The following is a 21,108-nucleotide window of genomic DNA, read 5'->3' as shown; positions in this document are numbered from 1 at the left end:
GGGCCCGTTAAGAACTGCTGGAATTGATGAGGCACCAACATGTTTTTGGATGCATGCGTATATTGCTAGCCTAGGCCCACGAGGATAAACCAATTGGAGGAAAGGCCAACCTTCATCCGAAAAAGAGAGATGCTTTAAGGAAAATCACCAAACAACAGAGGCTGCCACTACTTGGGATATTTTGTAAGATCCCACGTGATCCATTAGACTCAAAATCATATAGTTTATTGTAAATAAGATATAAATGAGATTGAAATTCAAATTAAAAAGCTTTTTAGTAAGAAGTTGATAGAAGAGACAAGGCCGTCTTTATTCTAGTTTGACTTTTAAATCAGAAGGTGTTCTTGTTCTTGTTCTTGCCAAGATCGCTTCTCCTGCGGAAATGGAGTTGATGAGGAAGAAAATATTTGCTGGGCAATATGTCCAATTAATTTTGAAGTGATCAATTCAATTAAGAAGGAAAATGCTTGGTTCCTTCGGCAATATCTCAAAAATGGGCACGCAATTTTCGTTGACCCAATTAATGGGTAATCGTCATGGATTTTAAAAGGTTTAAAACCTTGATTTCTTCTAATTTGTTTTTTCCTTCTCGCTTGGGATGGAGTTTTCACCGTTATTTTTTTATTTTTTTTATCAAGAAATCTCTTATAATTTTTCAATTGAAGTAAGTCAAACAGACTCTCATGGATTAGCTCTTCTTTTTATTCTGATTTAGGCTAGAGAAGTTATACACAACACTTTTGTTTTATTTTGTTGATGTAACAGTCTAATTAATTAATTAATATATATATATATATTAAATAAGAGTTGATTGACATTGTCAATTATCTCACATTTATGGTGTAAAAGTCTATTAATCTTTAAATTTTCTTTTTCTTGAATAAGAGCTAATTGACAATGTCAACTTAACAAAATATAATATAAGTGATAAAAGTAAAATAAAAGTGGTGCATACATATCCAGAGAAAAAACTATTTTCTAAAGAAAAGAAACTACTTGGGTCTAAGTTCTGTTATATAGAGCCCAATATATACATATTAAAACCTTTTTTGTCTTTTTTTCTTTTTTTAAGTTACATAACCTTTTCATCCCATTGATGAGGCACCGACATGTAATGGATGGATCATGAATTTTTACAATCTTTTATTTTAATTTATTTATAATAAAAGAAAATATGGGTATTTTGACAATTTTTATAAGATTTAACAAAAAATTCTAACAGAATAGGACATTGTAAAAAATTAAAAGTTTAATACTCTAAATTAAAAGTTTTAAAACTTTATAAGTAATTTCTAAACAAATGAAAATTTTGTGAGATTTCTTATAAAAGGTATCTCAACAACCCAAAATCACATGGGCTTTGTCTAAGATTTCTCAATCTCGAAAGTAAAAGGTAAGAGCACGTATATAAAGTGGCTCATGGTCCACTAACCCACGAGGCATGGAAAGAATGCTCAAAATTCTTTAAACTTATCAAATTTGGTGAAAGGTAACTAAATCACCATCGTGGCATCAACAACTGAAGCCACGTTCCACCATTCTTTTACACAACAAATGGTTTGGCAATTCGCAGGAAAGTTGACCGAGAAATATGTTATCTCTCTCAGAATTTTTTACATCAAAATTCTTCGTCCAATTTTATGTCGAGGTAAGCTATCTTTCTCATTGCATTTTTCCTTACATCAAACTCAAGAATATGTTGTTTACAACCATCTGCATTTCTATTTTTTTTTTGTGGAGGTCAACCTCTAGAACAGCAAATCATGAGAACACAGTCATAGTTCCCATGGTAATGGCTGAGTTTCAAGGGTGTGAATCTGAAATTTTTGCGGATAAGGAGCGTTGCTGCCGCCTGCGTTTGTAATGGATGAGCCAAATGAGTCGTTGCAACCACATGCTCGAGGGTGTAAGGATGAGAATGAGCCTGCCATAATAGTGCCAGTGTCATTCCCCCCTTAGACGCAACACTCAGCTCGAGCACAAGCAAATGATGGTTGTTGAGCCATAATCAATCATTGGCGAAAACACTCTGTTACAGTAACATGTGGCAGTTCAAAGTCAATTTCCCCCAACATACGCAATAGTCGGCTCGAGCTCCAGCGACAACTAATGATGGCTGCTGAGCCACAATCAGCCGTTGGCGAAAATACTGTTACAGCAACTCGTGGCAGTTCAGGAGTCAATTCCCCCACCAGGCGCAGCAATCAGCTCAGGTGGAAACTGCGTGTTCCAGTAGTTGAACATGATCAAGTACGACGCAAGCGCAAGGCCAAGAAGCGCCCAGTGAGTGCTGAGGATGCTTCTGAAAATCAACCCAATGCTGAAGATGCCAATGCTGAGAAAGTCGCTCTGGGTTGTGTTCAACCTCAGGTTCATCAACATCATTCCCACACGTGTGGAAGATTCACCACCATCATTCCTCGGGCGTGTGGATGTGTCCGTATTGATGCCCAAATTTTCATACGTATATTGTGTAGAATATTCACCATCGCCTGAAAACAAAGCAAGAAGACATTAGAAGACATTAATAATCTGACAAGCAAATCAAACAAGAATAGAACAGACCTGGATGATGTTATCCATATATATTTTTTTTTTTGGCCAAACTCACTGATGAAGAACCACCACGTCCTTCTATGTATCCATTGGGAATATGCTTGCTTATTGTGAAAACCGGATCAACACAGCAATTAAACCATTGATGTTGAGTGTCCTCAACAACTTCTTTGTCTTTCCCCTTCGAAGACTTCAGAAAATCTGTATATAAAGCTATCACATCCATCGTGGCCTATAAACAAATAATATTTATTGTACTGATTTATAAAACCAAAAAATTGTACTGATTTACATACCTGCATAAAACTCGATATTAATTTTTTTTATAAATTTAGCAGTTCCATGGGCCTTACTAGAGTCTCCATCATTCCATCTAACTACATGACCTCCAGAGTAGGTAAATAGGTTTTGAAGATGAACAATTGCCTCATCAAGTGCCATGCTTGGATACTCAAGACCTTTTTCATATCCATTAATACTTTTTCATCCACACGCTTGAGAAATGATGGTGGTGAATCTTCCACATGCCCGAGGAATGATGTTGATGAACCTTAGGATGAACACAACCCAGAGCCACTTCCTCAGCATTGGCATCTTCAGCATTGGGTTGATTTTCAGAAGCATCCTCAGCACCCACTGGGCATTTCCTGGCCTTGCGCTTGCGTTGTACCTCATAATGTTCAACTACTGGAACACGCAGTTTGCACCTGAGCCGATTGATGTGTCTAGTGGGGGGAATTGACCCCTGAACTGCCACGAATTGCTGCAAATGAGTGTGTTCGCCAACGGCTAGGCTCAGCAGCCATCATTAGTTGTCGCTTGAGCTCGAGCCAAGTAGTGCGTCTATTGGGGGGAATTGACCCCTGAACTGCCACGAGTCGCTGCAACGGAGTGTTTTCGCCAATGACTAATTGTGGCTCAGCAGCCATCATTTGCTGCCGCTTGTGCTCGAGCCGAGTGCAGCGTCTGAGGGGGAATTGACACTAGCACTGTTACGGCGGGCTCATCCTCATCCTCATCCTCACACCCTCGAGCATGTGGCTGCAACGACTCATTTGGCTCATCCATTTCAGACGCAGACGGTTGCAACGGCTCCTCATCCTCAAAAATCTCAGATTCACACCCTCAAAAATCAGCCATTACCATGGAAACTATGGCTGTGTTCTCATGATTTGCTGTTCCAGAGGTTGACCCCTGCAAAAAAATAAAAATGCATATGGCTCTAAACAACATATTCTTGAGTTTGATGTAAGGAAAAATTCAATGAGAAAGATAGCTTGCCTCGTCATAAAATTTGACAAAGAATCTCGTCTTGGAGATGGACAAATTGCTCCCAAAAATTGAGGCAATTGCACTACTCAGCTTATCCTTTGTATTCAAGTTGATGCCGAGATTGGACACCAACTCAGCAAAGGCTGATGCTTCCTCATTCCCATCAAATGAACCAAATGATATCATTGATCTGGGTATTGAACCCTTCGACCCAATCATCACAACCTACAGTATGAAAACAATTGAAATGGTAATCTACATGCTATAAATAAACAGTAATTTCTGTTTTGTATTGTCTACGTAATTTCTCCCTTTTCTTTTTCTTCTCACCCATTCTGCCTTTTGTTCTACAAATCAAAGCAATGTGATCTACATCATTCCAAACAGTTAAGCCATCACTAATAGCAAATCAACCCATTCTGCTTTTTATGGCTGAATTGACATCTTTAACACACTTTTGTTGAATCAAGATTAATGTCAAGATCTACAGTCACAGCTCAAGTATATGACAAAAAAGTACTATAAAAATAGGTGTCGACCACTTGCTCTTTTATTTATCTACTTATATAGTATGTAGCTCCCGATCAATCAATCCAAAAATTTCAATCTAAATTTATAATAAAAGTTGTAACCTCAGTTTTTCCACAAGGAACAACTTCGGTTACGTAGCCGCATTGGGGGAAATACACCAGTTGGAGTATTCACCTCAATCATCCAAATTAAAAATGAAATATATATATATATATATATAAGTAAAAATGAAATATTAGAGAGAGAGAGAGAGAGAGGGGGGGGGAAGCGCACGTCTTCAGGTTTGCCAATGAGATTGGCCACGGTGGAGGTGGCTTTGGAAATGATGGATGAGGCATCGACGCCATCTAGGCTGACGTTGGTCGAAATGTCCAGTCTCAGGCAAGACACCTCTTGTCTGTCTGTATCTGTCTCTAGTCTGTGCATATTAGTTTTCTGAATGAAATTGGGAAGAATAAAAATTATGCAGAAATGAGAAAGAGGAAGACGAGTTTGGAAGAAAAGAGAGTGAAGTTATTCTTGAATTTTAATTGTACTCTAAGAGAGTATGTCAATTTTTAAAGAAAATAACTTCAACGTGGTCGGTGCACAAAACCACCATTTTGTGCCCACCTATGAAGATGTGACACTTTAGCATGGAACATGTTAAGAAGATAAAACCAAACCACCTAATTATATCAGGTTTAATTAATTTTTTTTAAAAAAAAAAAAAAAAAAATTGAGAGGGGTTTGCAGCCACCCAAGTGAGAGAGGAGCCACCCCAGAGGGAGGTGGGGGCGGCTCACCGCCACCCCAGCCCATGGGGGTGCCACGCGAATCCACCCCGGCCACATCTCCTGCAAATAGTCTGATGCTAATGATAAATAACGGCAACTTTTAGGGTCGCCGCTAATGATTACTCAACAGCGGCGACAAATAATTTTTCTCTCAATGCAAAAAACAATTTGAAATGGGTCTTATGTCACCACTATTGGTATATCATTAGCAACAACATGGTGGTCGCCGCTAATGATATACCAATAGTAAGTCGCCACTAATGATATACTAATAGCGGCGACGTGGAGGTCGCCGCTATTGATATGAGAAAAATTAAAAAAAAAAATAATAATAAAAATTAAAAAAAAAAAAAGGGTTTTATTATATATAAATTATAATACAAAAAGAATAAAAAATGATAGAAGAAAAGCAGGAGTTAGGGGATTAGAAGCTAACCAAAGTTTCAAATTTGTTTTCTGCAATGACAAATGGTAAGTTTGTTTCGTCAGCTACTGCTGCAGCTATCTTTACATCAAACCTAAATTACAGTCAAATGACAACTACTGTCAAACTAAACATGAAGAATACAACTGAAGTGTAGAAGCATTTTTTCTGAATAATATTCAAAGGAAACAATACAGGATTCATGTTCATTACAGCTCAAATCCAAAAAAATAACCTAACAGTTTTATGATAATAATTTTCTGAAGCAATAAGGAAAAGGTGTTAATAGGGATCATAAAAAAAATAAAATAAATCTATTGAGAGGTCTTAGAATATTGATACAAACAGAGCAGAATCAATCCAGAAGAACGAGATCAAAGCAACAGTACTCATAATTAGAACAATACACATCACAGACACCAAAAGAAGTAAAATTACTTCACAGCAGTACCACCCTGTGCAAGCTGCTCAAATAAAATCTCCAATCAGAGACATGTAAAAGGCGAGGAAAAGAAAAATGAAAGAGTCAATACTTTAATCTGCATTGCTGACCTGATACATTTGGGGTAGAGTGCACAAGACCCGGTCAATTCCATACTTCACCTGCAACAGCGCAAAGCAATGAGAAGTCCATCCCAAAAAGTATAAAGCTTGGTCTATGCTTCCAACAAAGTTATGTCATCTTACTTGTGTAGAATAGCCACTAAACTCTTGCCCAAGAGTCAAAGGTGTGGCATCTTGAGTGTGAGTGCGTCCAATTTTAACAATATCTTTGAATTCAATGGACTGGTAAAAACAAGATAAACATAAGAAATAGTGCAGTAGTATTGCAAAAGCATTAAACAATTCAAAAGGTGGAAGCAACAATAATAAAAGAATATAAATTTCGACAAGAGAGGGGGGAGGGATAGATTTTAATGCTAGAATGCTGTCACAAAAACTACACACACATGTATGTATATATAGACATATATGTATGCATGTATGTATCTATCTACCTATATATAGCAATCAAAAGACATCTCTAGTAAACAAGAGCACTAGAAATGTCCTGGCCAAGAGCAGCAATAGGAGTCAAAAGCAAAGATATTTGAAAACAAATTAAAAGCATGTCAGAAAAGCTCAAGCCTATACTAAACTTGTAATGTCTCTTACTGAATACATAGGCACTCATGCAGATGCACACGAATTGCTTGATAATCAAGAGAGAGAGAGAGGTTATTTTCATGCTTAGAATACAGACATGGAGAAGACATCTTTTGAAACCAATAGAGATAAAATGATATGTATGTCACGCTGAGCTGGTCTATAAGGTCACCTTATGTAGGAAAAAGTTCACATCATATTGCTAAATATAGAATGACTTCAAATATTAAGTCGATGTGTATGAGTCAAAGTAATAAGGGATTTCCAAAGATCAAACATCCAACAAGTATACAAGACATAGAACAGCGAAAAAAGTCTAATTAGGCCATCATGTTTCAATTCACTTTTAAAGGACTAAATAATCATCAAACCTTTGAATTTAGTGAAGTATGCAATTGTTTCAAATTTAGTGAATTTTAACATTTCTCTATCTCTATCATTTGAGTTTATCAAGGAATAACAGCAACATGTTTTCAATTAACTCAATGGACCCTTTATATATATAAGATACAAATAGATTTCTTTCAATACATTAAAGAATTCTACAAAAACCCTAAGATTAACACACTCACTAAAATAAGTTGGGAAAAAGAAGATAAAACAATAATAGAATCAAGTCATCCCCCTACAGAGACAATCCTAATAGACATCAAGGGAACAAAAGTAAAAGCTTCCCCATTCAAATTTTCTGAAGAAACTGAGATAAAAGAGGTAGTAGAACAAAACAATTATACCAACCAAAGCCTTATAACCATAGGTAAACAATTAGATAGAATAGAGAAAAAAAATTACAAGTGAAGCCATCAAGTGAAACGAAAAGATCAAAATGTGAACAACCACTAATAAAATATCGCAACCTAATATATATATATACTATTTAACAGCTTGAATTTATAATTTCAAAATATATATGTTTAGAAGTAGGATGTGCCTAAATTGGTCATTACTATTTTGTTGAATATAAATTGAAAGACAAGTCCAAGAACTTTAACCCAACAAAACCATGAAACGTGGGCAGAGGACCAACTAAACTGTTTCTGCTAATATTCAAGAGCTGCAGCCCTCCAATCGCACCACAATCAGGATAACTGAACCAAAATTAGAAATAAGTGACTACAAAACCAGCAAAAAAGAACTTGGGTGAACCAAAAAAAATAGCAAAACAGAACCTGGGAAAACAAATAGCAAAATAATTTTGATAAAGTTACCTTCTGCGATCACCGGAACCACCATGGACGACGATTCGAGAGAGGAAGAGAGAACGAGAGAGACGATTTGAGAGAGGGAGATGAACGGACGGCCAGAGTAAAGGTTGTTAGACTTTCAGCCTTTTAGGTTTAAAACAAGCAAAAATATTTTGGTGCGAAATGTTTAAGGATATGCGCCAAAACATTTTTGGAAAAAAATTTCTGGAAACGACAGCATTTCCTTATCAGCGGCGACATATTTTCGCCCCTATTGTTACTTAAAGTCGCCGCTAATAATTTCAAATATACAAAAATATAAGAGGAAATCTTGCTAGTTTTTTTTTGTCGGGAAATCTTGCTAGATTGGAATGCAAACAATAACCCAAAAATAAGCATTTTTTAATGAATAATTAACACCCAAAAAATAATTAACAACTATATATAAAACATTTTTATGACCTGTTTGGAATTGTGTTTAAGAAATAAAGTTTTTAAGTAAAAAAACTTATTTTTTGGTTGCAAAAGCTTCATTTTTAAGTTTTTGTCAAAAGTGCGTTTTGGTTATTTTTAGGTTTTTTGACATTCAAAAGCACTTTGAATTTTTTTCACCAAACGTGTTTTTTTTTTTCTCCAAACAAACTTTAAGGGTGTTAAACGCACTTTTGATGTCCTCTAACCAACCATCAATGTGATTTTATAACTATAGGTAACAACTTTACTATTTTGTAGTCAAAATTTTGAAGAAAATGTAGGGTCTCTTATATATATATATATATATATATATATATTGTTTTAGTTTTCTTATTTATGTGCAATGGGGGCTTCTCCTGCCGAAATGGAGTCCATGAGGAAGAAAATATTTGCCGGGCAATATGGCCAAATAAGTTTTTAAGTGATAACTCAATTAAGATGACAACCTTAGATTTAAAGACAGGATTATTTTCATTTTATTTGAAATTAAGAATATTCATTTAGTGTAAAATGATGGAAAATATTATAAATTTTGTTCTTCAACTTTAATATTAAGACAATATTACCCCTCAAACACCTTAAAATTGACTAGTTTTATAATTGCATTAATGATGATCCAATACCCTGTTACAAATAAGGAAAATGTTCGTGTAGCGTTTATAACAAAATTTGACGTATGTTGTTAGAAAAGTTGTTTCCGTTGCACAAGATAAAAAGAAAAGAAGCTGTTACATCTTCTTCCTATAAAATAAACAAGCTATCACCTAGCTTAGAAACACAAAGGCACCTAAGTTTTATTGATTTCAATAGTTTTTTTAATGATTTCAATAGTTGATTATTTATTAAAGTTGTTTTTGCAATACATCCATTTGTCTTTTTATAACAACCTAGAGCACCTAAAGACGGATGCTAAAACTTTAAAAGTAACTAAATCATTTAATTAAGAAGGAAACATTACAAAATATTAAATCTTAAAGGCAATAAAATAAACTAAAGATGCATGGAAAATTCAAATAAACGTCAAAATCCTAATTTAAAATAGAAAAATCTATAAAATTGATTTTGTCAACGACAATCCATTAGGATCGTGATTCTTTGTCAAAATCATTTTTCCTTGTATGTTTCAGTCGCTCCAGTTGTATCTTAGTTCCAACGGTCGTGTGGCAGAGTTGTTCGGCCCTTCAGAATGGCCCATCTAAGGGGATTTGACAGCAAAATGTTGTAAAACATCGGTTGGGTCTTGAAATTGCACGATTTTTTTTTTTTTTTTGTCATTTTATGCTCCCAATGTTTGCACCCCAAAATAGGTGTATGTCGTCATACATCATATTTGATAGAGAAGTGTTAAGGAATTAAACAAATGAATTCAAAAAAAATTTAAAACTAACATGACAAACTGTAAGTAGCAAACAAAGAAGAGAGAAGAGTGAAAGACAAAGAAGAGAGAATTGCATTTTTTTAAGATAAATGCTAGAATCTAATAAAAACTTCACATTTTACTCATAAAAGTCTATGTGGCAAGATGTCACATCATATTTTTTTATAGAGGAAAAAAGACAAGATAAAAAGAAGATGTGGCATCTTGTCACATGAACTTTTATGGGCAAAATATGAAGTTTTTATTAAATTATGGCATATTTATTTTTTTAATTTAAAAACTCTTGCCACATCAGTTTTAAAATTTTTCTAAATTCATTTATTTGGATTTCTACCACTTCTCTATTTGATATATATATATATATATATATATATATATATATATATATGCATCTTTATTGCCACAAACATATTGCTTGTCTTTTAGAAGGAAAGTATCTAGGATCCATAGATCAACCCACATCTAGGATTGCATACCAATTCCAGATTGTCTCAGTCCGAACTATCGATCTCGTAAAGAATCAAAATAAGCACAACTATGAATGCGTAATCAATGTTGGGATTCACTGTCACCGTGAATTTGTCCTTTGGAAGCTGGAAGATGCGTTGCCGGGATTGCTCCTTATGCATCTGCATTTCCAACAATTATTACTTGATTTAGTATAGACATAACAAAACAAGCTTCCTTTCAATTTATGCCCGCAAGTGACTGGGATCTCTTGCAATAAGGCCATGCCTTTTATTATCGTAAGAGCCTATTAATGCCAAATTACTAATATAATTAATGTATATGGATTTAAAGGGCTGTGAAATTATTAAAGTATCAACGTTAATCTTACCTGGGCAATTAGTGTGGTTGAGTCTCCAGCATAAATGACACAAGATCGTAGCCGATAACTTCCCTTCAGCTTGAAGTCACAATAATCCTCTCTTGTGTTATTTGCCAAGAACACGTCTATTGTGCTATTGACATATTGGAACATTGAAGATCGCTTAGCACTGAAGAGTAGATTGCTGGAGTCTGTGCTACTACCCCTAAAAACTTTCCATCTACCATGCCATGAGTTTATCTGGGCCAATGAAAAATTGAATTTACCGATCAATAACAGTTTTGACCCGAAAAAAAAGAACCTAGAGAGGGTGAATAGGTAAATAGGGGCTCTTAGACAAACTTTGCCAATTAAAATTAAAGGAAACACAAACCAAACGATAGCAATCACACAAAAATCCAGAAATACATACAAACAAATACACAATGATTTTTTATTGACGAAATGAAATCTTTTTGAAAAACTCTTCAAAAAGAAAAAATACTCCAAACTTGCACGCTCGTGTGTGGGTCAAGTGTGAACCATATTCAACTTTAGCTCAACCACAAGTTTTGGGGGGGGGGTGTATTCACACGAATGAGAAAGTGCTAAATATTATAGAAATATGATGTTATGAAGTAGGTAGCGAACCTTCTGTCTGAAAGTGACAATGGGATTTCCAGCTGCATCAAGTAAGACACGCAGGCTATGGCTGAAGCTATAGGGTGCTTTGAGTTTAAAAACGATGTTGCCTTCGATGTTTGTGATTTCAAAGCTTTCCCCGGTTAGGGGCTTGACCTTTCTGACGATTGCAAGATCAATAGGATGAGGAGCGCAATAATTGGAGCTGATAACTGAAGCAGGATGATCAGCTACTGGCCGCACACCCATTGGCTGTGCCATATTAATTCTTCTGGGAAATCGATACTAATTATGAACAACTTTCTTATCTTTTGCTTATCTATGCATATATTGTGCGCTTCTCATATATTGTGAATTGAGGCTTTTGCTTATCTATGCATATATTGTGCGCTTCTCATATATATATATATATATATATTGTTACCAAGTTGATGAGGCAGGAAATGTTGAGAGTTGACCACTTCTTCGAGTACTTCTACGAAGATTGGAAGACCAGACATCCATGAGAAGACGTACGCGTAAGTATCAGCGCGTGTTTTGAAAGATGAAGAAGATGTCAATATATATATATATATGCAATATACGTCAGAGTGCGAAGAAGAAGGATATATTTGACTTTTTGACATATTTCGAAGTCAAAAGAAAATCATATTCCTGGTTGGATCCGGGGGTTGGTTTTCGATCCAATGGGTGGCCGGGTAATCGTCATGGATTTTGATTGTGACAAAATCCACGACGTTATCTTTGTGGTTCTGCATGGCATCTCTTATAATAGCTGTTTAAATTTGCTAAAATTTGAAGAATTAATTGCCATGTGAAAACTTGGTCCAAGTTCAAGCCTTCAAGGCACCACAAGGCCGGGTACAAGGAAGCCACTAGCTAGAGAAGACAATTAACCTCTTTTTGTTTAGGCCCGTTTGCTAAACGTTTTTGATCTAATACCATTCACCTCACTTTTTTATTTTTTTCAACATTCTTTTATTTTTTACATTACATCAATCACTTTTTATTATTATTCAAATAAAAAAATTACTACAAAACAATTTTTTTTTTTTTTCTTTTTTCTATACCAAACATTCTTACTTTTTCTCTTTTTTTTTAAAAAAAAAATCTTACTTTTTTGTACATCAATCAATTTTCCCTACAATATTAAACTACTAAAACCCAAAAACTCTTTAACAAACGGACCCTTAAGGAGGCCAAATAATGCAACCAAGGTGCCGTTACATTAAATTGGGAAACCTAAGTCAATCATTAATTAACAATCGACTAAGAAATGGCTTACTAGATGACATCATTGATTTGGTTATTCATTTTCATTATAATTTATTATGTATTTCCCTTTTTACCATGAGAAGGATCAACTATATTATTCTCAATCTTTTTTTTTTTTTTCTTCAAAAAATGTGTGACTTGGAAGTGTACATGACATTGTCATATTAGTTATAATCAAATTTAATTATTTAATGATTAATGTGTTGAATTTTATGTAGACTTATAAATTGACATGACAATCCATGTGTTAGTACTATGTCTACCACAATTAACCACAATTAAATTTTAATTGTTTAGTTTGTAAAAGACATATCTCTAGTAAAAAAAAAAATTACTAGAGATCTTCCTGTACAAAAATTAATGACGAAAATTGCCTTTAGTAAAAAAAAAATAATAATTGAAATTCTCGTTCAATCTTACAATTTTCACCGTTACTTTTTTTTTTTCCCAAGGAATTCACAATAATTTTTTACTTGAAGTAAGCCATACTGTTTTAGAGTACACTCTTCTTCTTATTCGGATTGTGGCCCTAGGCTGAACTTTAAGAGAGATGCTATGTATGTAACACATATTTAGGGTATATTTAAAATTGCGTTTGAAATATATAATTTTTAAGTAAAAAAATGCTTTTTGGTAAAATTTTTGTTTTTAAGCTTTTGTCAAAATTACGTTTTGGCACTACAATTCTAACAACCTTAATGAGATAAATATTGTATTTTCGGAGCTAAACAAAACCCAAAATCCAGTGAGATCCAGCGAAACCCAGCCTCAAAATCAAATTTTAATGCTTCAAAACTCGATTATAATGCCTTAAAACCTGTTTCTAATGCCTCAAAACTCATTTTTGGATTCAAAATTAAATCTTAGAGGGGAAGGTTAACTTGTTTCTAGTGCCGCATGCCGTGACCTAGTCATGGTTCGGGTTCTCTCTTACAATCTCTGTGTTTCTCTCTCTCTCTCTCTCTCTCTCTCTCAGAGCATCTCTCTTTCTCTGTTAATGGAGAGTTTTTTTTTTTTTGGTAGCAAATGGAGAGGAGTTGTCGGCATAAGGAAGAAGAAGAAAGGCTTTAAAATCTAGTGTTTTAGTTCGTAGATTAGTTTTTAGGTGGTGTGGCCTTTTTCTATTGGACTTAAATTCATAACCTTTTCATCCCATTGATGAGGCACCGACATGTTTTGGATGGATGATAAATTTTTACAATTTTTTATTTTAATCTATTTATAAAAAAATATATATAAATATTTTGACAATTTTTATAAGATTTAACGATAAATTCATAACCTTTTCATCCCATTGATGAGGCACCGACATGTTTTGGATGGTTGATAAATTTTTACAATTTTTTATTTTAATCTATTTATAAAAAATATATATATGAATATTTTGACAATTTTTATAAGATTTAACGAAATGAAACAGTATAAAAAATTGAAAGTACAGTTTTAAAACTTTAAAAGTAGTTTCAAAACAAATGGAAAATTTTTTTGTGAAATTTCTCATAAAAGGTATCTCAACGACCCAAAATCACATGGGCCTTTGTCTGAGATGTCACAATCTCGAAAGTAAAAGGTAAGAGCCACTATATGTAGTGGCTATATATATAGTGGCTCATGGTCCACTAACCCACGAGGAATGGAGAGAAGGCTCAAAATTCTTCAAAACCTTATCAAATTTGGTGAAAGGTAACTAAATGACCATCGTGGCATCAACAACTGAAGCCACGTTCCACCATTCTTTTACAAACAAATATAATTCGTTGACCCAATTACAATTTGTCCGAGCCCTTATCGAGAGAAAGCCCAAAGAAACCTACAGCTCAAGGTAAAAAGGCCTTCTTGTTTGAACAAATGGATCTCATTCCCCTTTGATTAAAAACAAACAAAAAAAAAGAATCGTTTCTCAATTGGCTTTCAAATTTGGCCACTCTCGTACACTCCATCAACACCTACAACTATGACCCAACACCAAGTGCCTACCTAAGAAGCTGGGCTAGGAGTACTCCTGTTGCTAAAATTGATCTCACAGAGAATCACAATGACCGCAGCTATGAATGCGTAATCAATGTTGGGATTCACTGTCACCATGAATTTCTCCTTTCCAAACAGGGATTGCTTCTTATGCATCTGCATTTCCAACAATATTTATCAATTGATTCAGTATAAATAAACATAACAAAACCATCTTGCCTCAAATTTAAAATATCAATATATATGGATATATGGATCTTTTTAAAGGATTGTGAGATTATTAGAGTATCAACATTAATATTACCTGGGCGACTGCCGTGGAAGAGTTTCCAGCATAAACAACACAAGATCGTTGCCAAAAACTTTGCTTGACTTTGAAGTCGCAAACATCCTCTCTTGTGTTATTTGCTAAGAACACGTCTACTGTGGTCTTGAATTGGAATGTTGAAGATAGCTTTGCGCTGAAGAGCAGATTGGCAGAGTCTGTGCTATCACCCTTAAAAACTTTCCATTTACGATGGAATATTGAGGATAACTGCACAAATGAGAAATTAAATTTACAGAAAAACAGTTTAGACCCGTAGAAGAACACCTAGAGGAGGTGAACATGTGTTCTTAGACAAATGTTTCTAATTAAAGTTAAAGGAAACACAAACCAAACAATATAAATCATACAAAAGTTCAAAAATAAATACACAAGCAATACAAATATGATGTTAATTATGAAGTAGATATATATAAAGCGAACCTTGGGTCTTAAAGTGAGAATGGGATTTCCAGCAGCATCAAGTAAGACATTCCCGGGATTGTGGAAGATGGCAAAGGGTGCTCTAACTTTAAAAACGATGTTGCCATCGATGCCTGTGATATCAAAGTTTCCATGGGTTATGGTCATTGCCTTTCTGACGATTGTAAGCTCAACAGGATGAGGAGCGCAATAGTTGGGGCTGATGACCCAGTTAGCATGATGAGCTTCAGCCGCTACTTCCGTTGCCTGTTCCATATTCTTCTGGGAAATCGATACTAATTCTTAACACATATATATTGATCAGATTTGAGAGTTAACCCACCAAGCTAAGGCAAGATTCGAAGGAGATTGGAAGACATCCTTGGGAAGACGTACACGTAAGTATCAGCGCGTGTTTTGAAGATGAAGAAGACGTCAATATATATAAGAGTGCGAAGAAGAAGGATATATTTGACTTTTTGACATATTTCGAAGTCAAAAGAAAATCATATTCCTGGTTGGATCCGGGGGTTGGTTTTCGATCCAATGGGTGGCCGGGTAATCGTCATGGATTTTGAATGTGACAAAATCCACGAAGTTTTCTTTGTGGTTCTACATGGCATCTCTTATAAATTTATAATAGCTGTTTAAATTTGCTAAAATTTGAAGAATTAATTGCCGTGTGAAAACTTAGTCCAAGTACTTCAAGCCTTCAAGGCACCACAAGGTACAAGGAAGCTACCATAGAAGACAAGGAGGCCGAAAAATGCCATTACATTAAATTGGGAAACTTAAGTCAATCATTAATTAACAGTCGACCAAGAAATGGATTATTAGATGATTTCATTGATGATGCTTATCTTGATTATTCATTTTTATTATAATTTATAGAGAACGTGTCCTAACAAGATCGATTATCTTATTCTCAATCATTTTTTATTAAAAAATGCCTGGAGTGACATGGAAGTATAGTTGACACAGTCATATCAATTATAATTAAATCTAATTATTTATAATTAATAATGTGATAAGTGTCATGTAAACTTACAAACGAACATGACAATCTATGTGTCCATACTATGTCTACAACAATCAAATTTTAATTGTTTAGTTGTAAAAGACACATCTCTAATAAATAAAAATACTAGAGATCTTCCTGTACAAAACTTAATGATAAAAAATGCCTTTAGTAAAAAAAAAAAAAAAATTAAAAGTCTCTCCAATCTTACAACCTTTGCAGCTATTTTTTTTTTTTCAAGGAATTTACAATAATTTTTCACTTGAAGTAAGCCAAACTGCTATGGAGTGAACTCTTTTTTTTTTATTCGGATTGTGGCCCTAGGCTAAACTTTAAGAGAAATGTTATGCACTGCACATTTATTCTACTATATATGCTGATATGACAATTCTTATTAATTCTTAAATTTTTCTTTTTAAATAAGTCACCTTGGAAAAATGAAATAAAAAGTCAAATAAAAGTATGGTGCATACAATTTCTCTTACTTATTAAGATCCTACATATTCAATGAAATACCATTTCCAAAATAGTTCCAAAAAAAATATATATATATATATAAAATAAAAACTACTTGGGTATAAGCTGTGTCACACAGAGGAATATCTATATATAACCTTTTCATCCCATTCCAGCCTAAAACGCAAATCTACTTGCAATTTCCCAATTCACAAAATGGTCAGACCCTCATCTCTAAAAGGCCCCAACAACTTCCTCAGAAAGCACAGGAAGTGGCCACACTCACCCTACAAGACCAAATGGCACAAAACCTTCAATCAAGAGCAAGCCATGCAAACCTTAAAACAAGCAGCAGCAGCAACAACAGCAATAGTATTGGCAGCAGCACAAGAAAACCCCATCAAACACCAACAACCCCATCTCCTCTCCACTCTCGTTCACTCCTTCAACACCTACAACTGTGACCCAACACCCAGTGCCTACCTCTATGTCCTTAAAACCTTCGCCAGAACCTCCCAGTTCCACCACATTCCTCTCGTTCTCGACCGCATCGAACGCGTTGAAAAGTTCGAGACGCCCGAGTATGTTTTCATTGAACTTATAAAGATTTACGGCAATGCTGACAAGCTTCAAGAGGCTGTAGATTTGTTTTATGGGATTGCCAGGTTTAGGTGTGTGCCTTCTGTGTACTCACTCAATTCGTTGCTCTCAGTTCTTTGTAGGAAAAGCGAAGGTCTTAGAATGGTTCCTCAGGTTTTGCTAAAGAGTCAGTTCATGAATATACGGGTCGAAGAATCAACTTTTCGGATATTAGTCAGTGCTCTTTGTAGAGTTGGAAGGGTTGGATATGCCATTGAGATTCTGAATTGTATGATAAATGATGGGTATGAGCTTAATGTGAGGATTTGCTCTTTGATATTGTCATCTTTGTGTGAACAAAGAGATTTGTCCAGTGTTGAGGTTATGGGTTTTGTGGAGAGAATGAGGAAACTGGGTTTTTGTCCTGGAATGATGGATTATTCTAATGTGATTAGGTTTTTGGTCAGGGGAGGGAAGGGTTTGGATGCTTTGGAGGTTTTGAATCGGATGAAAGTAGATGGGATTAAGCCCGACATTTTTTGTTATACGATGGTTTTAAATGGGATTATCCTAGAAGGGGATTATGGGAAGGCAGATGACCTGTTTGATGAATTGCTTGTATTGGGTTTGGTTCCTGATGTTTATACTTATAATGTATATATATATGGTATGTGTAAGAAGAGTAATGTGGAAGCTGGAATTAAGATGATTGCTTCAATGGAGGAGTTGGGGTGCAAACCCAATGTGATTACTTACAATACAATAATGGATGCGTTGTGTAAGGTTGGGGAGTTGAGTAGGATGAGGGAGCTAGTGAAAGAGATGGGAGGGAAGGGTATTGAGTTCAACTTGCGGACATATAGGATTATGCTGGAAGGTTTTGTTGGTAAAGGTGAAATTATTGAAGCTTGTGCTTTGTCCGAGGAAATGCTGGAGAAGTGTTTCCGTCCTCGATGTACGGCATTTGATGAGATAATATTTGGGTTGTGCCAAAAAGGCTTGGTTTGTAAAGCAGTGGAATTGATTAAGAAAATGATTGGCAAGAATGTTGTTCCTGGGTCTTTTGCCTGGGAAGCATTGCTTCTTAGCTCCGGATCTAAACTTAGCTTTTCTGAGACCATTTTGACTGGTTTAGTGAATGCTGAACCCAATGTAAACTCACCCATTTAGGCTTCTGGACAGTAAACTTGATTTGGAAACCTAGTGAATTATGTTATGTCTCTCATCGATGTTCGGAGTGCTGTTACTTAGAGTCGGTGTTGAAGAGTTGAACTACAAGTTGCTGCTTCCATGTGTTTGCTATGGGGTTCAGTTTGAGTAACGGTGAAAATACGTCTCTGTTGTGCAAGCACGGAAAAGGACATACTATTTTTCTGCAGAGAAGCAATTTATCCTGGCTCAACTCTCTGTTACTTTGCCTGTCAATTGTACTTCTCTCCATTCAAGCATGATCGACATAACATGGTATGTTCCTGTTTACAAGCCTAGCTAGTATCTTTCCCTTACATGATACTGGTGTTCTGTCATCCCTCTTGGTATTTCTTTTTCCAAACCTACTTGCTTGATTGGTTGAGTTGGAGATGTTTGTTGTTCAGCTACTGTCAATGCAAATTTACCGGTTCCTTTTGTGCTTTGTCATCATTCATATAAATGCTTCTTTTATGTTTTTTTTTCTTTGTTTGAACTCTAATATTTTATTTGGACAAAATGCCTTACTTCTAGGCATTAGATGTCTAGCTTGAGATTCTGCCAAGCATTAGTATGTCTGTGGGTGTGTGTCCAGTGCATCTGTCGTCATGATGCAGAAGCCAAATACCCTCCACTACTCTCAGATTGTCTGATCATATGTTGGAGTGAGTTTGCTGCGGAAACAAACTTGCTCCATAGTTTTGTTATGAGTAGGTAAATTGGCATTGCCTAGGCTGCATATAAGGTGGAACATTAACCCATATAGTATAATAATCCTTTTTTCTATTGGTAATTATACTTTGTCCACTGATGATTTTGTTCAAATTTGATTTGTCACTATTTGGTTTAAAAATCATATTTAAAGCACTTGCTTAAAGGAAGTCTAAAAAACATAATAGCGACCTCACTACAATCAGAATATAAACTCATAAAGCAAACGGTAATATGATTAGATCTCATGTGGGTAAAATATAACTCTTTGAATCACAAGTTTAACAAATCAAACTTGAAGCAAACGATATGTGGGTGAACTGTAGTTTACCCTTTTTGGTTTGATCATGTTCTCAGGATATCTCTTTGTTCCCCGTCTTCAGTTATAACGAAGGCCCCAGAATCTAGAGCATTTCATTCGACCAAAGCCTATTATTATGCTCGAAGGTGATTTGAACGAAGAGAAATGCTATGAGCACTAAATCTTTTATCAAGAGATAAATATTAAATTGACATGAAGCTCATTCATTAGTACATGTATCATTTCTTGTGATTAATTGTTTTGATCACTCTAATGAATAAGCTTAACATTAACTTGATACCCATTATTAAGATTTGGTATCCATATATCAGTTCTCTTGAAGAATTACAACGATGTTTTTTATGTTTCAATTTTGTTTTTGGTGGCAATGTGTATGTTGTGCTAGGGATTTAAGAGGTTTACCAACACAATTGCATTTTCTCAGGCTATTTATAAATATAAATATTCTGTCGCATGAGGCATGAGTCTCTAGTGGAGAAATGTTCATCTGGAGAACACGTGGCATACTCATATGGCTTCTGAAAAAAAAAATGGAAAACGGCTGGCTTGCACTATGGTGCGAAAAGGAGTATATGAGAAGCTGCGTTTTATGTTTTGTTAGTAGTCGTTTTGATAGTAAATAGTTAATGGGCTGAACAATCAGTGGTTTACAACCAAACGGGCTGGATTGTAATAAAAGGAGTTGGACTATTATAAATAGAAGAAAATATCAGATTGTAGTCACTACTTGGAGGCCCAAATAGCCTATTGTAATTCTTCCATATTCTACCATTTCCATTACATCTCAGTTTATATTCCAAATATGCAAATCAAAAACTGGGCAGCCGCTGGTTGCTTCCACTTCTCTCTCTGTTCTTTGCTTGGTTTTGGTTTTGTGCAAAGTTATCAGCAGAAACTTCTTTATCCCCAAGGGGCAAGGGCAATATGGCAACCTCCTCCCCATAACTTGGTTTTTAATTGTTTATAAATCTTTGTCCTTGGCTGCTACTATAAAAATAAGTTGTGAAATGCGTTGGAGCTGAGACCAGATAATTTAGATTAATATATGAAGTCTAATATAATCTAGTCCAGGGTGCCACAGGCGAAACCCTCCAGATTTGGAACCTCGTTAGCAGGGACCAGTTTTTTGTGATTAGTGCTTTTAGCTAGCTTGCCTGAGACAGAAGGCTTTTAGGTTTTGTCGTGGACAGAATTGCTTTGTCTTCTTCTTTTTGGCTTGTTTCATGACTTTTTTCTTCTTCCTGTTTTTGTGGTACTCAGTCGCCATTGCAAACAAAAAGAAAAAAAGAAAGGAAAACTTGATCCGAATCCTGCCAGCAGCCAGTAGCCAGTAGCCAGCAGCCAGCAGCCAGCTTCCAGCTTAATACAACACTAAGAGGACAAAGTTTTCCTTCAAATTAGTTGGAGAAATTTTCCCCAACTAAGTCTATTGAATCACATGCATTTATTTAAAAATAAAAAATAAAAAATAAAAAATTAATAGAGCATCACATGCATTATTAGCATGTGACAATATGTTCTAAGAATAGATGTCAATTTAAAAGAAATGATTGAAAAAAACCTATTGTTCAAACTAAAATTCATGCTTGATACGATCCAATGCAAATTTTCTTCTTTTAAATGATTTCTTAGAAGACTTCATGTAATTATCTTGTTTAAGATGGTTGTTCTAC

General features: G+C 35.1%; 4 protein-coding genes across 12 annotated transcripts; 1 reads left to right on the top strand and 3 right to left on the bottom strand.

The window, feature by feature from the left end:
- Nucleotides 1–1,572: 1,572 nt before the first annotated feature.
- Nucleotides 1,573–8,050, bottom strand: LOC132162157 (uncharacterized). 6 transcript variants are annotated; one of them, XM_059572419.1, is made up of 9 exons: nt 7,914–8,050; nt 7,708–7,793; nt 6,247–6,345; nt 6,112–6,162; nt 5,572–5,653; nt 4,633–4,794; nt 3,838–4,053; nt 2,853–3,750; nt 1,573–2,757 (listed from the first exon to the last, which is right to left on the bottom strand). In XM_059572419.1, the coding sequence occupies exons 4-8, from the start codon at nt 6,153–6,155 to the stop codon at nt 3,682–3,684; spliced, it is 573 nt and encodes a 190-aa protein (XP_059428402.1). In that variant the 5' UTR covers nt 6,156–6,162; nt 6,247–6,345; nt 7,708–7,793; nt 7,914–8,050; the 3' UTR covers nt 1,573–2,757; nt 2,853–3,681. The 6 variants fall into 6 exon arrangements, with proteins under 6 accessions (XP_059428402.1, XP_059428401.1, XP_059428400.1 ...); XM_059572418.1 differs by having other exon boundaries at nt 7,738–7,793; XM_059572417.1 differs by lacking the exon at nt 7,708–7,793 and having other exon boundaries at nt 1,573–2,492; nt 2,566–2,757.
- Nucleotides 8,051–10,166: 2,116 nt separating this feature from the next.
- On the bottom strand, nt 10,167–11,472 carry LOC132191318 (protein LURP-one-related 10-like). Its single transcript, XM_059606267.1, has 3 exons — nt 11,201–11,472; nt 10,580–10,810; nt 10,167–10,370 (listed from the first exon to the last, which is right to left on the bottom strand). Exons 1-3 carry the CDS (start codon nt 11,450–11,452, stop codon nt 10,233–10,235), a joined length of 621 nt encoding a protein of 206 aa, XP_059462250.1. The 5' UTR covers nt 11,453–11,472; the 3' UTR covers nt 10,167–10,232.
- A 2,558-nt stretch (nt 11,473–14,030) lies between these two features.
- Nucleotides 14,031–15,476, bottom strand: LOC132162072 (protein LURP-one-related 10-like). The gene is made up of 3 exons (XM_059572318.1): nt 15,183–15,476; nt 14,739–14,969; nt 14,031–14,590 (listed from the first exon to the last, which is right to left on the bottom strand). The coding sequence occupies exons 1-3, from the start codon at nt 15,435–15,437 to the stop codon at nt 14,444–14,446; spliced, it is 633 nt and encodes a 210-aa protein (XP_059428301.1). The 5' UTR covers nt 15,438–15,476; the 3' UTR covers nt 14,031–14,443.
- A 1,359-nt stretch (nt 15,477–16,835) lies between these two features.
- LOC132192335 (pentatricopeptide repeat-containing protein At2g38420, mitochondrial) lies at nt 16,836–20,929 on the top strand. Of its 4 annotated transcripts, none has more exons than XM_059607638.1 (2): nt 16,836–18,678; nt 20,696–20,929. In XM_059607638.1, exon 1 carries the CDS (start codon nt 16,852–16,854, stop codon nt 18,382–18,384), a length of 1,533 nt encoding a protein of 510 aa, XP_059463621.1. In that variant the 5' UTR covers nt 16,836–16,851; the 3' UTR covers nt 18,385–18,678; nt 20,696–20,929. The 4 variants fall into 4 exon arrangements, with proteins under 4 accessions (XP_059463621.1, XP_059463622.1, XP_059463620.1 ...); XM_059607639.1 differs by lacking the exon at nt 20,696–20,929 and adding an exon at nt 19,860–20,689; XM_059607637.1 differs by lacking the exon at nt 20,696–20,929 and adding an exon at nt 19,497–19,726.
- Nucleotides 20,930–21,108: the final 179 nt, after the last annotated feature.

Source organism: Corylus avellana, chromosome ca9, assembly GCF_901000735.1.
Source record: "Corylus avellana chromosome ca9, CavTom2PMs-1.0".
NCBI lineage: Eukaryota > Viridiplantae > Streptophyta > Magnoliopsida > Fagales > Betulaceae > Corylus > Corylus avellana.
This window is presented reverse-complemented; position numbering and strand designations above follow the sequence as displayed.

Coding starts and splice junctions, on each gene's coding strand:
- LOC132162072 (XM_059572318.1), bottom strand. CDS start 15,437: ATGGAACAGGCAACGGAAGTAGCGGCTGAAGCTCATCATGCTAACTGG. Junction 14,970..15,182: donor TTCTCACTTTAAGACCCAAG/GTTCGCTTTATA, acceptor TCATTTGTGCAG/TTATCCTCAATATTCCATCG. Junction 14,591..14,738: donor CTTCCACGGCAGTCGCCCAG/GTAATATTAATG, acceptor TTGGAAATGCAG/ATGCATAAGAAGCAATCCCT.
- LOC132162157 (XM_059572419.1), bottom strand. CDS start 6,155: ATGGAATTGACCGGGTCTTGTGCACTCTACCCCAAATGTATCAG. Junction 4,795..5,571: donor AAAACAAATTTGAAACTTTG/GTTAGCTTCTAA, acceptor AATTTCATTCAG/AAAACTAATATGCACAGACT. Junction 3,751..3,837: donor TTGTCAAATTTTATGACGAG/GCAAGCTATCTT, acceptor ATTTTTTTGCAG/GGGTCAACCTCTGGAACAGC.
- LOC132192335 (XM_059607638.1), top strand. CDS start 16,852: ATGGTCAGACCCTCATCTCTAAAAGGCCCCAACAACTTCCTCAGAAAG.
- LOC132191318 (XM_059606267.1), bottom strand. CDS start 11,452: ATGGCACAGCCAATGGGTGTGCGGCCAGTAGCTGATCATCCTGCTTCA. Junction 10,811..11,200: donor TTGTCACTTTCAGACAGAAG/GTTCGCTACCTA, acceptor TCATTGGCCCAG/ATAAACTCATGGCATGGTAG. Junction 10,371..10,579: donor CAACCACACTAATTGCCCAG/GTAAGATTAACG, acceptor TTGGAAATGCAG/ATGCATAAGGAGCAATCCCG.